Source organism: Eriocheir sinensis, chromosome 57 (genome assembly GCF_024679095.1).
Source record: "Eriocheir sinensis breed Jianghai 21 chromosome 57, ASM2467909v1, whole genome shotgun sequence".
Taxonomy (NCBI): domain Eukaryota; kingdom Metazoa; phylum Arthropoda; class Malacostraca; order Decapoda; family Varunidae; genus Eriocheir; species Eriocheir sinensis.
In genome coordinates, this window is record NC_066565.1 from 7,525,440 (window position 1) to 7,547,578 (window position 22,139).

A 22,139-nucleotide genomic window follows, 5' to 3' on the forward strand; every position below is an offset into this window, starting at 1 on the left:
TGTCCAACTGTCCCACAGGTGACCACAGAATCTAATACTTTTTAAACAGAATATGACCCTTTTAAAACAGAATATGACCCTTTTAAAACAGAATATGACCCTTTTAAAACAGAATATGACCCTTTTAAAACAGAATATGACCCTTTTAAAACAGAATATGACCCTTTTGAAACAGAATCCAAACCATTTGAAACAAAAACCAAACCTTTTAAAACAGAATCCAGACCTCTTTTACCTTTTTGAAACAGAATCGGACCCTTTTAAAACAGAATCCACCTCCTTGTGCTCCACCCTGTCCTCCCATTCCACATGCCCCGTAACTAAATAAAGAGATAAATAAATAAATAAACTAGTAATATAAAGTGAATAATTAAGTATACGAATATAATCGAGAGACCGTCACCTGTTTCTGAATAGCGTCGCTTTGTCCGCCGCCTTCCCGTGCAGGTCCAGCGCTCCGGCCGGCTCAATGATGAACTTCCTCTTGTCCACGTCGTAGGTCAGGCGGGGAATCTTGAAGACGTCGATCACCTCCAGGGCGCTGTCGGGGTTGACGTTTTGCACGTTCCCCGCGTCCTGCAAATAAGTGTTAACATTATTATTATTATTTTTCTTTTATTATTATTATCATTGAGGCAAAGCAGGTAACGAGTAGTAGTAGTAATATAAGTAGTAGTAGAAGTAGTACAGGGCGCATATTTGACAAGGCTTTCATAGGAGTTTTGGGCATTTCCAGAGGTAGTAGTTTTAACCCATCCACTGCGATTGGCATGGATTTCGCCATCACTGGTAGCCTGGTAACATACACTCCCAGGTTCGGTATTAGGTCCACTTTTGTTTATTATTTATATCAATGACTTAGACACAGGAATTAGTAGTGATGTTAGTAAATTTACAGATGATACCAAGATCGGTAGAGTAATTGAGTCGGATCAGGACGCTAGTATTCTCCAAGGTGAACTCAACAGATTATATGACTGGGCGGATAAATGGCAGATGGAGTTCAATGTAGGGAAGTGCAGTATTCTGAGTGTAGGTAGGAACAACCCCTCACATAACTATTGCTTAAATGACACTCTCATAAGTAGGTCTGGGTGCGAGAGGGATTTAGGGGTCTTAGTGAGCTCTGATCTCCGTCCAAGGGCACAATGCATTCAAGCTAGAAATCGAGCTAATAGGGTACTGGGATTTATTTCAAGGAGCGTAAGCAACAGAAGCCCCGAAGTCTTCCTCAAACTATATTTAGCATTAGTTAGACCTCATCTTGACTATGCGGTTCAGTTCTGGTCACCTTACTATAGAATGGATATCAAAATGTTAGAATCGGTGCAGAGGAGGATGACTAAGATGATTCAGGGGCTGAGAAACTTGCCATACGAGGAAAGACTCAAACAGTTAAACTTGCATTCTCTAGAAAGGCGAAGGGTGCGTGGAGACATGATCGAGGTTTATAAATGGATGAAGGGCTTTAATAAGGGAGACATTCATAAGGTTTTGTTGGTAAGAGAACCGGGTAGGACACGAAGTAATGGGTTTAAACTGGATAAATTCAGATTCAACAGGGACACAGGCAAAAATTGGTTTACTAACAGGGTGGTGGATGAGTGGAATAGGCTTAGCAGTCATTAGGTGAGTGCCAATACAATTGTCACATTCAAAAATAGACTAGATAAATTCATGGACAGCGATATTAGGTGGGGTTAGATACACGGGAGCTTAGGGTCAAAGGAGCTGCCTCGTACAGGCCTACCGGCCTCTTGCAGACTCCTGCGTTCTTATGTTCTTATGTTATGTCTTTCTCTGCCTCTGTGGTGGATAGTGGAGTGTTTCCCATGTGGTACTGGTGTGCTGGATATCCCTTCACTGGTAGCCTGGTAACATACACCCCCAGGTCTTTCTCTGCCTCTGTGGTGGATAGTGGAGTGTTTCCCATGTGGTATTGGTGTGCTGGATATCCCTTCACTGGTAGCCTGGTCACATACACTCCCAGGTCTTTCTCTGCCTCTGTGGTGGATAGTGGAGTGTTTCCCATGTGGTATTGGTGTGCTGGATATCCCTTCACTGGTAGCCTGGTAACATACACTCCCAGGTCTTTCTCTGCCTCTGTGGTGGATAGTGGAGTGTTTCCCATGTGGTACTGGTGTGCTGGATATCCCTTCACTGGTAGCCTGGTAACATACACTCCCAGGTCTTTCTCTGCCTCTGTGGTGGATAGTGGAGTGTTTCCCATGTGGTATTGGTATGCTGGATATCCCCTCCCAAGGTGCAGGACTTTACATTTTTCTTAACTGAATTGTAGCAGCCACTTTTTGTTCCACTCCTGTAGCTTGGTGATGTCTTCTTGTAGGAAATCCGCAGTCAAGGGGTTAAGATGGCGCCACTATAAACACCTGCCTGCACCAATACGGGCTGGGGCCGACTACCATCCAGGCCCCTCAAACAAGCCTATCGGCGCTATAGGCGTAGACATAAAGAATAAATAATAAATAAAAAAAGTCCCTTCTTCTGTACCGTGAACCTGAAAGAACACTCATGAGAACACGGCTGAGCTCCTTTTTGGCCTTCGGAAACACCTGATGTGAGGGGCAGAAGACCCTGAGAACACTGACAACATGTTTTCCAAGTGAGTGAGTGAGTGAGTGATAGAGTGAATGAATGAGTGAGTGAGTGAATGAGTAAGTGATAGAGTGAATGAATGAGTGAGTGAGTGAGTGAATGAGTAAGTGATAGAGTGAATGAATGAGTGAGTGAGTGAATGAGTGAGTGATAGAGTGAATGAATGAGTGAGTGAGTGAGTGAATGAGTGAGTGATAGAGTGAATGAATGAGTGAGTGAGTGAGTGAATGAGTGAGTGATAGAGTGAATGAATGAGTGAGTGAGTGAGTGAATGAGTAAGTGATAGTGAATGAGTAAGTGATAGTGAATGAATAAGTGAGTGAGTGCGTGAATGAGTGAGTGATAGAGTGAATGAATGAGTGATTGAGTGAGTGATTGAGTGAGTGAGTGAGTGAGTGAGTGAATGAGTGAGTGATAGAGTGAATGAATGAGTGAGTGAGTGAATGAGTGAGTGATAGAGTGAATGAATGAGCGAATGAGTGAGTGAATGAGTGAGTGATAGAGTGAATGAATGAGTGAGTGAGTGAATGAGTGAATGAGTGAGTGAATGAGTGGTGATAGGGTGAATGAATGAGTGGTGGTGGATGAGTGATAGGGTGGATGAATGGTGGTGGTGGTGAATGAGTAAGTGATTGAGTGAATGAATGAGTGAGTGAGTAAATGGTAAGTGATGGAGTGAATGAATGAGTGAGTGAGTGGATGAGTAAGTGATAGAGTGAATGAATGGTGGTGAGTGAATGAGAAGTGATGGAGTGAATGAATGGTGAGTGGTGAATGAGTAAGTGATAGAGTGAATGGATGAGTGGTGGTGAGTGGATGAGTGGATGAGTGAGTGGTGGTGGTGGATGAGTGGTGAGTGGATGGAGTAAGTGATAGAGTGAATGAATGGTGAGTGGATGAGTGAATGAGTAAGTGATAGAGTGAATGAATGAGTGGTGAGTGAATGAGTAAGTGATAGAGTGAATGAATGAGTGAGTGAGTGGAGCAATGAGTAAGTGATGAGTGAATGAATGAATGGTGGTGAGTGAGTGAATGAGTAAGTGATAGAGTGAATGAATGGTGGTGGTGGTGAATAAGTGATGAGGAGTGAATGAATGGTGGTGTGAGTGAGTGAGTGGTGATGTGAATGAGTGAGTGAGTGAATGAATGAGTAAGTGATAGAGTGAATGAATGAGTGAGTGAGTGAGTAAGTGATAGAGTGAATGAGTAAGTGATAGAGTGAATGAGTGAGTGAGTGAATGAATGAATAAGTGATAGTGAATCAATGAGTAGGTGAGTGAGTGGGTGAGTGAGTAAATAAGTGGTACCAGTAGAGTGAGTGAGTGAGCAAGTGGTAGAATGAGTGAGTGAGTGAGTGAGTGAGTGGGTGAGTGAGTAAATAAGTGGTACCAGTAGAGTGAGTGAGTGAGCAAGTGGTAGAATGAGTGAGTGGGTGAGTGAGTGGGTGAGTAAATAAGTGGTACCAGTAGAGTGAGTGAGTGAGCAAGTGGTAGAATGAGTGAGTGAGTGAGTGGGTGAGTGAGTAAATAAGTGGTACCAGTAGAGTGAGTGAGTGAGTGAGCAAGTGGTAGAATGAGTGAGTGAGTGAGTGAGTGGGTGAGTAAGTAAATAAGTGGTACCAGTAGAGTGAGTGAGTGAGCAAGTGGTAGAATGAGTGAGTGAGTGAGTGAGTGAGTGGGTGGCATTCCCTCTGCCCTGCCCTGACCAGCTCAACAAAACCTGCCTCGGCTGCCCTGTAGATTGCCTCCTTGGTGATCTGGTCGGAGGTGATGGGGAGCTTCTGCAGTGCCTCGATGACCGCCTCCACCCACTGCGTGTGCTCCTCCTGCGGCAGAGGCTCCAGCAGCTGACACAGGTAGCTTGCCACGTCGCTGTTTGGGAGAGGCAGGAAAGAGCGGAGTTACGGGAGTCCTTTTGTTGTTTTGTTTAGCTACGGTAAAGGAAGCAGGTCAAGGGCAATAATAAATAAGAAAATAAAGCTTGCTAGACGCTGCCCCAACAAGAGAAAAATGAACGAGAGGTCAGGAAAAAGATTAATTTCGGAAAGGAAAGAGCGGAGTGAGTTACCAGAAGTCCATTTTTTGTTTTTGTTTTTTTACAAGAAGGGAGGCAACTTAACCCTTATACCCCGTGATAAAATGAGTGGACGGTTTTAAGTTACGTACGTACATAAAAACGGGTGAGTAATGTTAGTACAGTCATCCCCCGCCGTTCGCGGGTATTTCGTTCCCGGACTTCGGCGCGATGCGCGAAACCGCAAACGGCGGGACTATAACCCTATGGGAAAATATGCATTTGGGGAAGTCACCTCTGACACGTCATATAAAACATGTTTTTTCGTTCCCAAAAGTAGCCCAATTTGCGATAAGTAGCCCAATCTGGCAACACTGCAGTGTGGCGGCGCGTGAATTTTTTTTTTTTTTAGGATAATGTTGCTATGAGAAAATCTCGACCAATAGCAGTCGTCCCTGAGTGAGCTGCTGGCCAATAGGAAAGCATGAAAATCGTCGATATCTTGGCTGCGGCCTGTCACACACAAACGGTGTTTCGTCTGAAACTTTCCGTCGGCACAGACCATGGGAATGTAAACAAACATGGAGTCCACGCTGCGGCAAAGATACGCTGCTCTGAACCTAATACTGTGTATTGTGAGACTTAGACGAGCTAAACAAGCCAAAAAGCGTGCATGGATGCGCTCATGGTTGGCTCGTCGGGAAAGAGAAAGTGTGTACCACAGGCTGTTAAAAGAGCTGAGTTTAGAGGATCATGAGACTCTGAAGAATTGGATCAGGTTGGACAAGAGCCAGTACCACAGACTTCTGGAGTTAGTGACACCTCTTATTGCCAGAAGTGACACCAGGATGAGGAAGGCTGTCACTGCAGGAGAGCGTTTGAGACAGGTTGAAGCCACGCGGAAAGTCTCGGTCTTGGTCTTGGAAATGTAAACAAAGGCGGAAATTTGCAGGCGGAAACGATCCTGATCGTCTGACAAATTCATGCGATAAGTTCATGCGGAACGATGAAAAATCGACGGAAATGGCATTAATCGACGGAAAAAGTGCTAGTGTGACACCGCCTTAACGTCCATTGACACTCCTCCTCCCCCCTCTCCTCCCTCCCCTCCTCCTCCCTCCTCTCTGCCTTCCTCCCTCCTCTCTGCCTTCCTCCTCCTCCTCCTCCCTCCTCTCTGCCTCCTCCCTCCTCTCTGCCTTCCTATTTAGCGTCAATGCATCCGTATACATGAAACTGGGGCCGCGTATAAGCAGAATCTGTTGACCGCGAATACGCGAAACCGCGATGGGTGAGACCGCGAACGGCGGGGGGTGACTGTAGGTGTTCCCTTGCTTACCTTAGTGTTCATTCAAATTATTGTAACAAATGCTGGGACAATTATATATCATCTGAAGGCTTAGAGGTTGGTCTTTGCTTTGGTATAATGATAAATGAACAAATGGAGCTTATGTAATCCTCTAAATGGTAAACCTCCAGTATCACCTCACACTCGTCATCTGACATCACCCTTATCTAGGTCAATAAGAAGACAAAAAAACAATTCTCACGTATTGTCATGTATCTTATCATGTGCCTGAAATACTTATTTACTCATGGAAATACATATATATCTGCTATCTTGCCTAGAAATGGGTAAAAAAAATGATAAAATACACCACACATCGCGACCTTGTACTCACTGCGGGAAAATCTGGAGCCCGAATACAACATAACAAATCCTTGTAAAAGCTGGGACGTGATTGGCCAGGCATCCAGCATGTTGGAAAAAAGGGCCAATGACAGGGCTTGATGTATGACGCATAGCCTCAAGCATAAACAGTGTGTCAAAAAATGATCGATCGTGGCGTGACGGAGACTAACATAAAAGCCATGATCATGCCTGACGGGGTATAAGGGTTAAGGGCAAAAAAACATAAAAGAACATAAAAATAGCTTACCAGACACTCCTCTGACAAAAGTAAGGAAACAAGAGGCCAGAAGATGGCCAATTTTGGAAAGGAAAGAGCGGAGTGAGTTACAGGAATCCTTTTTCTTTGTTGTTGTTTTTAACAGGGAGGCAACTTAAGGGTAAAAACATTGAAGAACAAAAAAATAGCCCGACACTCCTCCGACAAAAGAAAAAACAAGAGGCCAGAAGAGAGGCCAATTTTGGAAAGGAAAGTGCAAAGTGAGGTCAAGGAAGTTTTTTTTTTACAAAGGAAGAGTAGAAAAAAAAGGTTAATCTAGCCAACAACTGCTTCTAATATAGTGAAAAAATAGCATGGGTACTGCATAGGATACTTCTTTTGCTTCACATCTGTGAAGGTTTTAGTTACTGGTCGTACCAATTTACTGCGTAAACGGCTTGATTATGTGGGGGTGCCTTGAACATTTCTAAGTCCAGTGTTGTTGTTTGACTCGACAGCTTCCTGGGCAGACTGAGCCTCTTAGCTGCCTTATACTACACCACAGAAACTAGTTCCTAAGTCAGTAATATCCAGAACGTGCATGGATCATAACGATTTCGGACAAAAAACGGTCTTTTAAGAGTTCTACGTTATTTTCTTCTATATATTAAAGCAACTAATGCCGCAGCTATTTGTATTTTCTAATTTTAAAGGAATACATTCGTGAAATTTTACTACGCGAGGGTGTATCAGTGGTGGCACCTATAGGCAGGTTCCTGAAGTCAGTTGTTTTCAAGCCGCCATAATGGATGGAAGGCCCGACACTCACTCCCTCAAAACATCAGTCTACTTCACCTCTCGGTAAGTGTTAACTGAGTATTTAACCTCTTTATTGGTGTGCATGTAGGTTGACAAAAGGACCGACTACTATCCCATTACCGGGTCCAACAGTGACACGGGCGTGTCACGTGCGCTTTGTGAGTCACGGTCGCATGAAGCTATGACAAGCACGTGTCAGAAAACAAACGGATATTGTTCAACGTGCGATACTTATAGTTGATATATAGCATATATCATATGATATATAGCATATATAGTTGATATGTAGCAGTCGGTAGGTCACTCCCGGCTCAGTTAACAGCAGGAGCGTCAGTGCTGGATGACAGCTGTCACAAATGTTTTATTTTGTACCCCAAAGTACTTGGTAACAATGATCTAGCATCATCTTACAAGAAGTGGATGGGTTAACCGTCAGTACTGTACCACTTGTAATTATAAAACATGACATTTACCAAATTACTCGACTATGGATTGGGGCATGGCGGTGGGCGGGGGGATCTACTCGCTGACCATCCAATTACCGTAACACTCGTCAACAGACCCGCTGGGGCGGCTGCTAGGTTATATTGGAATTGATTACAAGAGTGTACGTTAGGGACTTTCCTTACTTTAGAGACTAGAGAATATTCCCTATTTTAGGGATTTTTGTAGGGACATTTTGGAAGCCCATTTTTCAGTGATTTAGCCTTCCACCACCAAAACCACGGTTCCCTACAGGGATTAATCGAGCGCATCATACATGTGAGTGGGGTCGAGGGGGCGAAGCACCCCAGTTAGTTGCCAGGTCGCAAAGTTCGGTTGGGGTACTTTAAGAGGGGGAGGGTCCAGGGGGGGTGCAGCCCCCCTTGGTCAGCAGGGGGGTCGAGGTTAGGTTATGTAAAGTTCGGTTAAAATAGTTTAAATATGCTCACCCACCCTAAAGAACCGATTTCAAGTGCATCATACATGTGGGGGTTAGTGACGGTACGCTTGGTTAGCGATTAGCCCACGCATGTGAGAGTATACATTAGGGATTTTCCTTACTTTCGAGAAGAGGGAATTTTCCCTAATTTAGGGATTATTCTAGGGATATTTTGGAAACCCATTTTTCAGTGATTTTGCCTTCCCCCCCAACAACCCCAGTTCTCCACAGGTCCCCAGGCTTGTGTTGGGGGGTAGGGGGGCTGGGGTGGTGGAGGGGGAGTAGTTGTTCCCTAGTTTTACAAAAAAAAAAAAAAAAAAACGCTAGTGTATGTTCCCACACAGGGTAAAGTGTGGCGGCAAGGGAGGTCAGTTCAGTGCTCTTTCTCAGTTTTCGTTGCAGTGACGGCAGCAGACCAAGGGCAGAAAATAAAGAGGAACAAAAAATCCTGCTGATCACTGCTCCTGTATAAAGAAGTATAGAGGAGTGGCCACCAGAGAGGTCAGTGTCCGGTGAAGTGTCTTAATGTTCCTCTCCTTGTTAATGTGATGTTAGGTTAGGTTAAGACGACGTGCGCTGGGCAAAAATAAACTTGGCGAATCTAACCAAACTAACTCTAACCTAATGTCTGCACTCCTCCCTCTATGCCGACTTTGTCTCATATGATAACAATAAAATAAAATAGTAATAAAGAAGAAAGAGAAGAGGAAGAAGAAGGAGAAAAAGGAGGAAGAGGAGGAATAAGAAGGAGATGGAGAAGATAACAATAAAAAAATAATAATAAGGAAGGAAGAGAAGAAGAGGAAGAAGGAGGAGGAGGAATAAGAAGGACAAGAAAAGAAGAAAGAGAAGAATACAAAGAAAAAGAAGGAGAAAAAGACAAAATGAAGAAGAAGAAGATTAAGAAGAAGCAAAGGGGAACATTAATAAGGAGAAAGAGGAGAAGAACAAGAAGAAAAAAAAAAAGAGGAAAAGAAGTGAAGAAGATTAAGAAAAAGGATAAGAAGCAGAAGAGGAATAATAAAAAGGAGAAGAAAAAGGAGGAGGCAGAGAAGAATGAGAAGAAGGAGGAAAAGGAGAAGAAGAAAAAGGGAACTGTTGATGAAGAAAAAGAAGAACAAAACTAACAACCTTTACCTCCGCAAGTTCAGTCCGTACAGCTTAAAGAACCGCATCATCTCACTCTTCTGCGCCAAAGTCCTGTTCTCGGCCAGGGTGGGGAGATCAGGGTCTGGGGGTTATATATCGCTTCTGAGGGCGTCACTCCTTCCTTTATAGCCTTTAATTATCTTGTTCTTCTGGGATGTTTTAGGGGGCTGGTCAGGCCATAATTAATTCTTACGAGTTAGTCAAGGTCATTTATTCTTCTTCTGGAGACCCCTGGAGCTTTGTAGCGCTTCTGAGGCCGTCACTTCTTGATCTCCTTCCTTTACGACCTTTAATTATCTTTTTCTTCCTCTGCGGTGTTTTAGGGGGCTGTTTAGGCCTTACGAGTCAGTCAAGGTCCTTCTTTTTGAGGCCCCTGGCGCTACGTATCGCTTCTAAGGTCGTCACTCCTTGATCTTCCTTCCTTTACGACCTTTAATTATCTTCCTGTTCTTCCTCTGGGGTGCTTTAGGGGTCTGTTCAGGCCGTAACTATTATCCTCCTCGCCGCCCCGCCACTCAAGGGTTTGTTTGTAAACATTGGGATTTGGCGCCAACGTCCTCATCATACTATCGTACTTAGCACACTGCATTTCCTGGTTTCAGACCCCAAAACAGTCGCATCCACACAGCTAACGATATTTATTTATACTACTTGTTGAAATCGTCGATTACTGAGGCTTCCTTGCGGTAATGTTGGGCCAGAAACTGGAATATGCAGTATTGTTCTGAGTACGACAATCTGGTGACGCTGGATTGGCGGGAGTCGCGCAAGGCCTTGCTCTTGCTCTTGCTCTTGCTGTACAGGTGACAAGGGAGGACAAGAGTAAGAAAGAGCTGAGGAATTATAGGCCGATAGCCCTGGCGAATACGGTGGGAAAGATTTTCTGTGCTGTGTTGAATGAAAGGCTGTGTAAGTGGATTGAAAGAGAGTGCTGGGTGAGGAGCAGAATGGTTTTCGCACAGACAGGAGAGCAGAGGACAATATGTATGTGGTAAATGAGATGATAGAGAGGAAAAGGAAGAATGGAAGTCCGTTGTATCTTGGGTTTCTTGATATTGAGAAAGCGTATGATAGAGTGAACAGGGAGGTGATGTGCAAGGTACTGGAGAAAGTAGGTTTGAGTGATAAGATAGTGCGAATCATTAGGAGCATGTATGTGGATACGAGAGCCAGGTATAGGTTAGGAGCATTAGAGACAGAGTGGGTGAGGAGTGAAAGAGGTGTTAGGCAGGGCTGCATCCTGTCTCCAACTCTCTTCAGTCTGTACACTGAGGAGTTGGCAGCCAGGATGAGGAGAAAGAATGCAGGAGTAAAAGTGGGAGAAGACAGGGTAAGTGTGCTTCTATATGCAGATGATGTGGTAGTCATGAGTGAGTCAGCGGAGGAACTGCAGGAACTATTAGATGTGGTGAATGAGTATGGGAGAGATTTTGGAGTGAAATATAGTAGTGAGAAAAGTCAGATAATGGTTGTGAATGGGGCAGAAGATGAGAGAAATAGGACCTGGAGGCTAGGAGACACAGAGCTAGGGCAAACAGATGCATACAAGTACCTGGGTGTATGGATGAGTCCGAGAGGATGTGAAAGGACAAAGAATGAGAAGATTAGCCTAGTTAATCAATGGGTGGGCCGTCTGAGAAGTGCGGCAAGAATGAGAGCATGTAAGTATGATGTGCTGAGAGAGGTGTGGAAGAGTGTAGCAGTGCCGAGTGTGATGTATGGGATGGAGGTGATTACATGGAGTGAGTTGGAAATGGATAAACTGGAAGTAGGGCAAAATAGGATCGGTAGGTTAGCTTTGAATGCACCAAGGTATGCAGCAGTGGAAGCATTGAGGGGTGATATGGGGTGGAGTACCTTTAGGGAAAGATTTAGGAAGGCTACCCTTAGATACAAAGTCAGACTGGAACGAATGGATGACGCGAGATTGGCACGGAAGGTCTACTTGTGGAGTGTGCATGAGAGCAAATGGATTAAAAACTGCATGAGAATGAATTGGTGACAGTGGTATGCGAGTCAGGTGGGTGAGCAGAGAGGAAGGGAGGCGTTTCTTTGAATGGAAGGTGACTGACAGAAATAGTGAGGGTCTAGAATGGAATGTGAGAAAGTGGAAGAAAGAGATAGACAGTGCAGTGAAAGGTGACGGTCTGAGGAGGTGGAAGCATGTGATGGAGCGAAAGACTACTTTGGAGTGGTACAGGGAAAAGGAAGCCCCGCAGTGTGTCAGCTGGTATGATGGAAGCCTGGGTGGTGATCTTCTCTTCCAAGCTCGCGCGCAGTGTATGAATGTGAATGCAAGAAACTACAGGTGGTCTGAGTCCCGCAGCAAAGTGTGTCAGATGTGTGACAGGGGTGTGGATGAAACTGTCGTGCATGTGATACTGGTGTGTGGGAGGTACCGGAGAGAAAGGACGGAGATGATGAGGGTGGCACTGAGTGAGATGGGCTGGGATGTGAATGGGAGGATTGCAAGGACAGAGAGGGAATGGATGCTGCTGCTGGGACTGAGTGATGAAGCAAATGATAGAATTATAGAAGCCATGAAGGGTTCTCTGGAAAAGATGTGGTGTGCAAGAAATAGGGAATTGGAAGATTTGTAATGGATACTGCTTGTGTTATTTTTACAGGGTGTGCCGATACGAAGGCCAGACTCTCCAACGGGTCACCTGTACAGCAAGAGCAAGAGCAAGTTGGAGAGTCAGGCCTTCGTATCGGCACACCCTGTAAAATAAAACAACACAAGCAGTATCCATTACAAATCTTCCAATTCCCTATTTCTTGCACACCACATCTTTTCCAGAAAACTCTTCATGGCTTCTATAATTCTATCATTTGCTTCATCACTCAGTCCCAGCAGCAGCTCCTGCTCTTGCTCTTGCTGTACAGGTGAATGGATGAGTGACAGTGGAAATGTAGAAAGACTGAAGGTGGATGGTGTAACAATTACAGATGAAGAGAAAATGAGGGAGGCAGTCAAGGAGTTTTGGGAGAAAATAGGAGGAGTGGGTGAAGAAATGAACGTGAGAGAAGCGGGTGTGACCATGGAGAGGAAAGATGCAACTGAGCTGAATGAAAGGATCAGTAGGGAGGAAGTTGAGAGGTGTATTAAGAGACAGAAGGATGGAAAAGCAGCAGGACCAGATGATATCCCGTACGAGCTTTATAAGAATGGTGGTGAGAGTGTTATTGACAGAATGACTGACTTATTTAACCAGGTGTGGGAGGAAGAGAGAGTGCCGAGCAAGTGGAATGACTGTAAGGTGACTTTGATACATAAGGGTGGACACAAGAGTAGACAGGAGCTTAAGAATTACAGACCAATCTCCCTTGTAAACACAGTAAGGAAAGTTTTTTGTGCAGTGCTGAATGAAAGGTTGTGTAAATGGATTGAGAGGAATAGGGTATTAGGTGAGGAACAGAATGGTTTCCGGGTTGACAGGAGAGCTGAAGATAATATGTTTGTGGTGAATGAACTGATTGAAAGGAAAAAGAGAGCAGGAGAAAAGTTGTACTTAGGTTTTCTAGACATAGAGAAAGCTTACGACAGGGTTAATAGGAGTATGTTGTGTAGGGTGCTGGAGCAGATTGGATTGAGTGATAAGTTTGTGAACATAATTAGGAGTATGTATGCAGGCACAAGAGCTAAATACAGGTTAGGGAGCCTAGAGACAGACTGGGTGAAGAGCGAGAGAGGAGTGAGGCAGGGTTGCATTCTGTCACCAACATTATTTAGCCTGTATACAGAGGAGCTGGCAGTTAGGATGAGAAGAATGAATGCGGGAGTGAAAGTTGGAGAGGACAAGTTGTGTGTGTTGTTGTATGCGGACGATGTTGTGATTTTGAGTGACTCTGCGGGAGACTTACAAAGAATGTTAGATGTGGTAGGGGGCTATGGAAGAGATTTTGGTGTTAGATTTAGTAGTGAGAAGAGCAAGATTATGATAGTCAATAGGTCAGAGGATGAGAGAGAAACAACTTGGAGACTGGAAGGGAATGAGTTGGAACAGACCGAAGAATACAAGTACCTAGGGGTGTGGATGGAGGTAAATGGATGCTGCAGGGCCAAGAATGTAAAGATAAGTTTGACAAACCAGTGGGTAGGCCGTTTAGGGAGTGCAGCGAGGATGAGAGCGAGCAAGTATGATGTCATCCGTGAGGTTTGGAAGAGTGTGGCTGTCCCGAGCATTATGTATGGAATGGATGTGATGACATGGAATGAGAGTGAGATACAAAAATTGGAGGTGGGGCAGAATAGGGTAGCAAGAATGGCACTGAATGCACCAAGGTTTGCAGCAGTAGAGGCTCTTAGGGGTGACATGGGATGGAGCACGTTTAGGGAAAGACTAGTAAAGGCAACCTTGAGATATAAAGTGAGACTGGAACAAATGGAGGATGCAAGATTAGCAAGAAAAGTATACTTGTGGAGTATAAGAGATGGCAAATGGGCGAATAAATGTGGGCGAATGATAGACAGGAATGTTATGCTAAGTAGGTGGGTGTACCGACCCTTTGAGGATAGGCAAAATGTGTTTGAATGGAGAGTAACAAACAGAAATGGAGAGGGGTTTGAGTGGGATGTAAGAAAGTGGAAGAATGTGATAGATATGGCAGTTAAAGATGAGGGATTGAGCAAGTGGAAGAATGAGATGGAAAGAAAGGAAACTCTCGACTGGTATAGGGAGAAAGAGGCCCCAAAGTGTGAGGTGTGGTATGAGGGAAGCCTGGGAGGTGATCTTCTTTTCCGTGCTAGAGCGCAGTGTCTGGATGTGAATGCAAGGAACTATAGATGGTCTGAGTCCCGCAGCAAAGTGTGCCAGATGTGTGACTGGGGTGTGGACGAGACTGTGCAGCATGTAGTGCTGGAATGCAAGAAGTATGACAGGGAGAGAACGAAGATGATGCATGTGTTTTTGAGCGAGATGGGACGTGGAGTGAACGGGAGGACGGCAAGGGAGTGGATGGTGCTGCTGCTGGGGCTCAGTGGAGAGACGAGTGGACGAGTGATTGAGGCAGTGAAAGAGTTCTTGGAGGGCATGTGGCGTGAAAGATATAGGGAATGATATCTTGCCCCGAGAACATAGACTTTCCGCATGTTTTTTGTTTTCTTTTCACAGGCCTGGCTGGGGAGAAATCCCGAGCCACCTGTGACATCAAGATCAAGATCAAGATCATGACGCAAGACTGGCACGGAAGGTTTACTTGTGGAGTGTGCATGAGAGCAAGTGGATTAAGAACTGCATGAGAATGGTTGGTGACAGTGGTATGCGAGTCAGGTGGGTGAGCAGAGAGGAAGGGAGGCGTTTCTTTGAATGGAAGGTGACTGACAGGAACAGTGAGGGTCTACGTAGATTTTCAATACACAGATCAGCAGTACACGGTCGTAAGGAAGGACAGAGCTGTACAGAATGCCCCGGGAGGAGGAGTGGCAATACTAGTGAAAAATTACCTGCCCATAGATTTAAGTTCAGTAACCAGTCTTGTTGACCACAATGCTCAAGAATCAGTTTGGTGTGAGTTAAATTAAAAAGCAAGGAGGGCAAAAACTTAGTACATAAGAACATAAGAACGCAGGAGTCTACAAGAGGCCGGTAGGCCTGTACGAGGCAGCTCCTTTGACCCTAAGCTCCCGTGTATCTAACCCCACCTAATATCGCTGTCCATGAATTTATCTAGTCTATTTTTGAATGTGACAATTGTATTGGCACTCACCACATGACTGCTAAGCCTATTCCACTCATCCACCACCCTGTTAGTAAACCAATTTTTGCCTGTGTCCCTGTTGAATCTGAATTTATCCAGTTTAAACCCATTACTTCGTGTCCTACCCGGTTCTCTTACCAACAAAACCTTATGAATGTCTCCCTTATTAAAGCCCTTCATCCATTTATAAACCTCGATCATGTCAATGTTTTCTTTTCTAAGTATTCGCTGTGGTATATGCTGTCCTTGCCCCTCTACTATTACTCTAACTAAATTATTGTAAGACATTTCTACCTGGTTCTCCTGGCTCTCCAATCCGCAGTTCTGGCCCTCATGAATCCCTAAATTATCCCAGTTTACCCCTTCAAGATGTCTTCGAAGCCCCTCGTAATTTGCTCTTCTGAAATCTGGCACTAACACTGGGTTTGGTTCGCGGGTTACCGCCCAGTCTAAGCTAAAACGAATCGTTCTGTGGTCACTATTTCCTAACTCTCCGCCCACTTCCAACTCACGTAGCAAGTTCCCATTATTGGTTAGGACTAAGTCTAATATGTTATCTCCTCTGGTAGGCTCAGTAACTACCTGCTTAAGGAAATTATCTTGTATAACTTCAAGAAAGTCCTCGGCTTCCAGGTCACCCACTAGGTCTTCCTAGTCTATATTCCTATAATTAAAGTCCCCCATTACGCAGACATTTCTACTCTTACTCGCCCTGCCAATCTCCTGTAGTAATATACTCGTGTCCTGCCTGTTAAGGCTGGGTGGCTTCCTAGAGTTAGTTTTTCTTTCCCTTTGTAAACGTCCACCCAAACTGATTCTGAATCCATGTTAGTTTTGACTGAATTGTCAACTAAACATTTAAGTGAGTCTTTAACATATAGCGCAACTCCGCCTCCCTTTCTGCCCCTTCTGTCTTTGTGAAACATCTGATAACCCGTTATTTCAAATTCTGATCTAAAATTTCTATTGGCAGTGTCTATCCATGTCTCAGTGATCGCTATTATGTCAAAATTTTCTGAACAAGCTTCACCCCTTAGTAAGTCTATCTTGTTTCTGAGGCTCCTGCTGTTAGTATAGAAGATTCTTAGCCCGCCCTCTGTTACTCCCCTATAATTACTTCTAAGCTGCCTGGTTATATTATGAGCTAGATGTCCTCTTCCATTACTCCTCCCATTGCTCCCATTACTCCTTCCCCCCTCGCCTATACTGAAAAATCCCTCAGGGTACCAAGTGCTCGCTCAAGGGAGTCTGAGAGAGCCTCAACACCCTTGAACGTCAAGTGTATCCTGTCACGGGCGTAGAGGGCGTCGTTGCCAAAAAAGAGGTCCCAATTGTCGACGAACAGCCACGCATTGTGCTCGCAGTGCTCAGCAAGTCTTCTGTTCACTGCTATCGCCCTGGACAGCCATCCATCGCCAACGCCCCTCCTTGGCAGGACGCCACACACTACTGGCATGTGCATGTGACCAGCGTCACGTATCCTGCCTAACAATTCTCTAAAACGCCTGAGAAGGTCCTCGCTTGGCACACGAGAAACCGTTTCCGCCACAGCTGAGAAAGACAATGGGGTTCGATCCCTCGCTTGCCATACACGCCTCAATCCTGTCTGATATATGGCCCACCCCTGCCCCTGGGAAACACACCCTCGTCCTGTTCTTATCCTTGGAGCAAAAATACCTGTCAACATAACGAACCTGACTATCACCAACAACAAGAACCCGACGGTCACAGAAACTCACAGAAGAAATCCAGAAGAGGCTAACAAAGCCTGTGTCTCCGGTCTCTGTGTCTCCGTTCGGGTGGTCTCCGTGGTCGAGTTGTCTGGACCCGTGCCCAATATCAATGGCTACCATGTGCTCAAGTTTTTGTCTCTGTGATCTCCATGCCTTATCCAACCTATTTTCAAAGGTTTTAACTGATGGTGCACTCACTACTGCTTCAGGGAGGCCGTTCCAGATATCCACCACTCTATTACAGAATGAATATTTTCTTATATCTAACCTGGCACGTTGTTTATATATCTTCTTACTATGTCCCCGTGTAGCTTGATAATTTTGATCCATGAAGAGGCCGCTGCATATGTCACTGTCGTACACTCCATTCATGATCTTGAACAATTCTATCATATCACCTCTTGATCGTCTGTATGACAGGGTTGGGAGGCCTAATTTCTGTAGTGGTTCTGGATATGACAAGTTCTTCAAGGTTGGTACCAATTTGGTGGCTCTTCTTTGAACTGCCTCCACTGCCTCAATGTCCATCTTCTTGCTCGGGGACCAGGCTTGGTTTGCATACTCTAGGTGTGGTCGAACTAAGGCAATAAACAATAACTTGAGTTCTGACTCATCCAGTGTCACAAATGTACGTCGGATCAGTCCGACCAATCCGTTAGCCTTATTGATTTTCCTTGCACGGTGTTCTTTAAACTTCAGCTCGCAATCAGTCCAAACTCCCAGGTCCTCTTCCACTGTGATGTCCCTTAGCTCCTCCCTCATGTTGCATGTGACCTTTTCTTCATTTGATGTTCCTAGCCTCATAGCACTGCACTTTTCAGGGTGGAACTCCAACAACCACTTCCCCGACCAATGTTGCATCCTGTAGAGATCTTCCTGCAGTCTAACACAGTCCTCTCTCTTACCAGTTTGTCTCGATAACTGATGACTGCGTATTTTGAGTAATTATCAAACCCAAAAGTCAGACCCACGTCTGCACCAAATAACTTTTTTCATATTGGTTACTTTATTCAATTAGCGCGAATTCAGTTAGCGCGACCGCGTTCATCCACCTAATTCTCGCGCTAAATGGGGCTCTACTGTATAATACAGAATGTGTCGTCGGCTGTAGGCATATGCAGGCACGGATATGGGGGTGGGGAGCCAGATGACCCGGGCCCCCCCAAAAAAAATATTAGGATAACTAAAATATTTGAAATACCCATGAATTGAGAAAACATAAAATATATCTAAGATACCCCTAAAAAGCTAGAGAGCTGGGGAGCGAAGCCGGCCGCCGCTAGATAGCTCTGGACGCTGTCCTCCAAACTTAAAAAAATTCCTCCTCTATGGTTCCTTGGGCTTTACTATGCGGAGGTGGACGGGATGCTCAGGCAAGATTTAAATTTTTTCGGTGTCTGATGTAATTTTTCACTCCTGCAGGGCCAGGGCACAATGGGCACCGCGCTCTTATGGCCCCGCACTCATCTAACAATCTATATACTCGTACAGGGCCGTAGTACGCCGTTCCTAGGGGGGGGAGGGGCTGGGGGTGTTGGACGACCCCCCCCCCCCCATCTGCTAAAATGTCCACTTTCTGAGAGAGTCAAAACGAAAACTGGTACCTTTCTGTTGCATTTCTGGAGAACTCAGGATTTTCTTTATTTATTTTCAGTATTTAAGTTCCGGAATCATATATTGAATATTATAGAGTAAGATTTAAAGGCCTAGGAAAAAATCTTTGTGACCTCATTCCTCACATGCAAGCAGAAAGTGAATTTTAGTGCAGGCCACTATCATCATTCGGCACTTGGAAGAGGAAATAAGGGAAGACTTCCTTGCCTTTGTGCGTGCTCATGACCTCACCGGTAAAGGTTTAGCCTGGCTCCTTTTGTGCACCGTTGAAGACCTCGGATTGAACATGGCCAAGTGCAGGGGACTTGGTTTCGATGGAGCAAGTGCCATGGTGGGAACATTCAAAGGGTGTGCCGCAGTACTCATGAAGAAGTACACCCTGGCCAACCCAATCCACTGCTTTAGCCACCGACAGAATCTTGTACTGACGAAGGCGTGTGACGTCAAGGAAGTGAAGATCGCTCTTCAAACACTGACCCAGGTGTACAACCTGACCCAGGTGTACAACACTGACCCAGGTGTACAACACTGACCCAGGTGTACAACACTGACCCAGGTGTACAACACTGACCCAGGTGTACAACACTGACCCAGGTGTACAACACTGACCCAGGTGTACAACCTGACCCAGGTGTACAACACTGACCCAGGTGTACAACACTGACCCAGGTGTACAACCTGACCCAGGTGTACAACACTGACCCAGGTGTACAACACTGTCCCAGGTGTACAACACTGACCCAGGTGTACAACACTGACCCAGGTGTACAACACTGACCCAGGTGTACAACCTGACCCAGGTGTACAACACTGACCCAGGTGTACAACCTGACCCAGGTGTACAACACTGACCCAGGTGTACAACCTGACCCAGGTGTACAACCTGACCCAGGTGTACAACACTGACCCAGGTGTACAACCTGACCCAGGTGTACAACACTGACCCAGGTGTACAACCTGACCCAGGTGTACAGCTTCGTTCATTCTTTGAATGTGCGCTCTCTCCGCTTCACAGAGGTTGTCAAGGTTACCTCGGCCAAGTGCGAAACGCTTGTTCCCCTGTGCCCCACCAGGTGGATTGAGAGGCATGACAGAATGATGGTTTTCGTTGAATTTCTGCCTGTCATCGCTGTTTTTCTCGAGGAGGAACTTGACGCCACCGCTGGGCTCCTTCTCATCGCCATACGTGTTTCCTGCTTTCTCGTTGGACTGGTTGTAGTGGAGTGTATATTGGCACATACTCTCGAGCCGAGCCAAACTTCAGAGGAAAGATGGCGACCTGGTGTCAGCCGATGCCGTGGCATCGAGACCATTTTTGCCAAGTTCAGAGCAGATGCGGAGAATCATTTTCACGACGTGTTCACGAAAGCGGAAGAGCTTTTGGTCGAGGTGGGGTCATCGCATGACACCATCCCTGTGCCACGACTCTGTGGACGACAGACCCAGCGATCAAATGTTCCGTGCGAGAATGCTGAGGAGTACTACCGCCGGGCGGTGTACATTCCGTTCGTGGACCACATCTTGGCTGAGTTGAAGAGTCGGTTCGGTGACGACACAGTGCCTGTCGCACTTCAGCTCAAGCAACTCCTCAAAGGCCCAGAAACGGATGTTGCGTGCGGTTGTGCTTCAAGTGGCGAAGCTCTACGAACTCGACATTGAATCCCTGACACTCGTGAAGGTAGAAGCGGAGCGCTGGGCATTATCTGTTCCGGTCTTCCAAACGATCAAAGAAGCCCAGGCACACGCCAGCACCAGCATCTGAGGAGTACCGTCGGCCAAGAGCGCCTGAACAGGCTTGCCCTCCTCTGTGTCCACCACGATATCCCCATTTCAGTCGAGAGATTGATAAGCAAATTCGGCGAAAAAAACCGCCGACTACTCTTTGCTTGGTGAGGCACTTGTTGAATACTTGGGAATTTGTAAATATATTTCTTTAGATCAGCCAATCTTTGCAAATGTGTTACCTCAATCCCGTGTAAAAGAAGCCCTATAAGAATTCCTTTTTATCTTCAGCTGCGTCTAATTTCACATATTAGCTCTTTTTTGTAAAGGTCAGGTTTGTAATTTATATATGACCTGTATTATGATCACCCTTGCTGCTTACATAGCGAAATAAACATTTAGTTTTCTTCGAGTGATCGTATGGTGATGATTTCTACCTGTTCAGATCTGCCTTTTTACGGGTCGGATGTGCAATTTGAATTGTTTCTTGTTATTGCTTGCCAGCTTAATATTGATTGCACTTCATATATAGATACAAGAAAAATTCATTTGTCACATATACGTTGATTGCTCGGGAGCTGCGGATTTTAAGCAAGGAACCGCCATCACTATCCATTGGTCTTCACTGTTTGAGGCTGTCGCTAACTTATGAAATTTTACCAGCGGGCTCCCCAAAATTGATTTTCTGGATCCGCCTTGCTTTGTTCCTCGTGTCGACTGTTATATCAACTGTTTTGCTTTCCACTGCTTCATTAATCACACTCTTGACTTCCTCCCCAACTTTCTGCTTGACTTCATCAATCCTAGATTTGAACTCACTGTTCACTTGAGACCTGATATCATCTCTAATTTCCTCCTTCAGATTCTTGACATCACTCTTGATCTCCTCTAAGGCCTCAGTGGTTTTAGTTTCCAGGGCATCCATACGTCTTTCTACTTTATCCTGTCTCTTGGATGTGTTGGTTACTTGTTTGAACAATTTCCCCGCAACAATATCGCATTTGGTACAATACCAGTGAATCTTACTTACTTGATTGCTGCTCAGGAAATTATACACTGCCTCAGTGACCTCCTCACACTTTATGTGGTGCCACATTTCACATAGTTCACAGCCTAGAGCCTTGTCTTCCTCACCAACCTTAACCTTACAGACTGGGCATGTGTCTGTTTGTTTATCTGCGTCGCTATCGTCTGCCCCTGTCAGCTGATCATCCCCGCCCCCAGCCGCAAGGCTTGTTTTGCCAGATCCAACAGTATCCTTGGTTTTTGTGCCCGCCTGCTTACTAGACGGATTATTCTTCGAACGATTCATTCTTCTGGCAATATTACTATTGGAGAATTCCTTCACTTTTACAGAGCTCTCACGGGCACGTCCACCCTCGACCACGACCACGGACCCTAGGCTGCCGGTGTGTAGAGGAAAAGAGAACAAGGAAAGAACGAGGACAACAACAACACACTCAGCTTCCGCAAAGGTTGGGGCCGCCTCATCTGCAGGGCTGGACAGCAGCATGAGTGGCCAGGACAAGCAGGAGCAGACTGCTGCAGGGGGCAGGAGGGTCAGTGGTCACCAGATGAAGCAACTGGCTGCTGGCAACTCCAGCAACAAAGGAGAGAGGAAGTTTGTGTGTCTGGAGTGTGGAAAAGAATTAACCACAAGGCAAGGCCTCAGATATCACACCCTTACACACACTTGTGTGAAGAACTATGAATGTAAGGAATGTGGGAAACAATTCATCCAGAAGAGTCACCTTGATACACACACCCTTTCACACACTGGTGTGAAGAACTATGAATGTAAGGAATGTGGGAAAAAATTCAACCGGAAGGGTAACCTTGATACACACACCCTTACACACACTGGTGTGAAGAACTATGAATGTAAGGAATGTGGGAAAAAATTCATCCAGAAGATTGACCTTGATAGACACACCCTTACACACACTGGTGTGAAGAACTATGAAT

At 45.4% G+C, this 22,139-nt stretch overlaps 1 protein-coding gene across 2 annotated transcripts; it reads right to left on the minus strand.

The window, feature by feature from the left end:
- Positions 1-369: 369 nt before the first annotated feature.
- Positions 370-9,924, minus strand: LOC126984771 (DNA polymerase epsilon subunit 2-like). Of its 2 annotated transcripts, none has more exons than XM_050838827.1 (3): positions 6,954-7,029; positions 4,340-4,487; positions 370-576 (listed from the first exon to the last, which is right to left on the minus strand). In XM_050838827.1, exons 1-3 carry the CDS (start codon positions 6,998-7,000, stop codon positions 400-402), a joined length of 372 nt encoding a protein of 123 aa, XP_050694784.1. In that variant the 5' UTR covers positions 7,001-7,029; the 3' UTR covers positions 370-399. The 2 variants fall into 2 exon arrangements, with proteins under 2 accessions (XP_050694784.1, XP_050694785.1); XM_050838828.1 differs by lacking the exon at positions 6,954-7,029 and adding an exon at positions 9,394-9,924 and having other exon boundaries at positions 371-576.
- Positions 9,925-22,139: the final 12,215 nt, after the last annotated feature.

Bases quoted from the DNA above. Each gene is read 5' to 3' on its own strand.
- LOC126984771 (XM_050838827.1), bottom strand. From the start codon at position 7,000: ATGTTCAAGGCACCCCCACATAATCAAGCCGTTTACGCAGTAAATTG. The intron at 4,488-6,953 runs GTACGACCAGTA...TCTCCCAAACAG, and splicing joins GCCGTTTACGCAGTAAATTG to CGACGTGGCAAGCTACCTGT. The intron at 577-4,339 runs GCAGGTTTTGTT...ACTTATTTGCAG, and splicing joins CAATCTACAGGGCAGCCGAG to GACGCGGGGAACGTGCAAAA.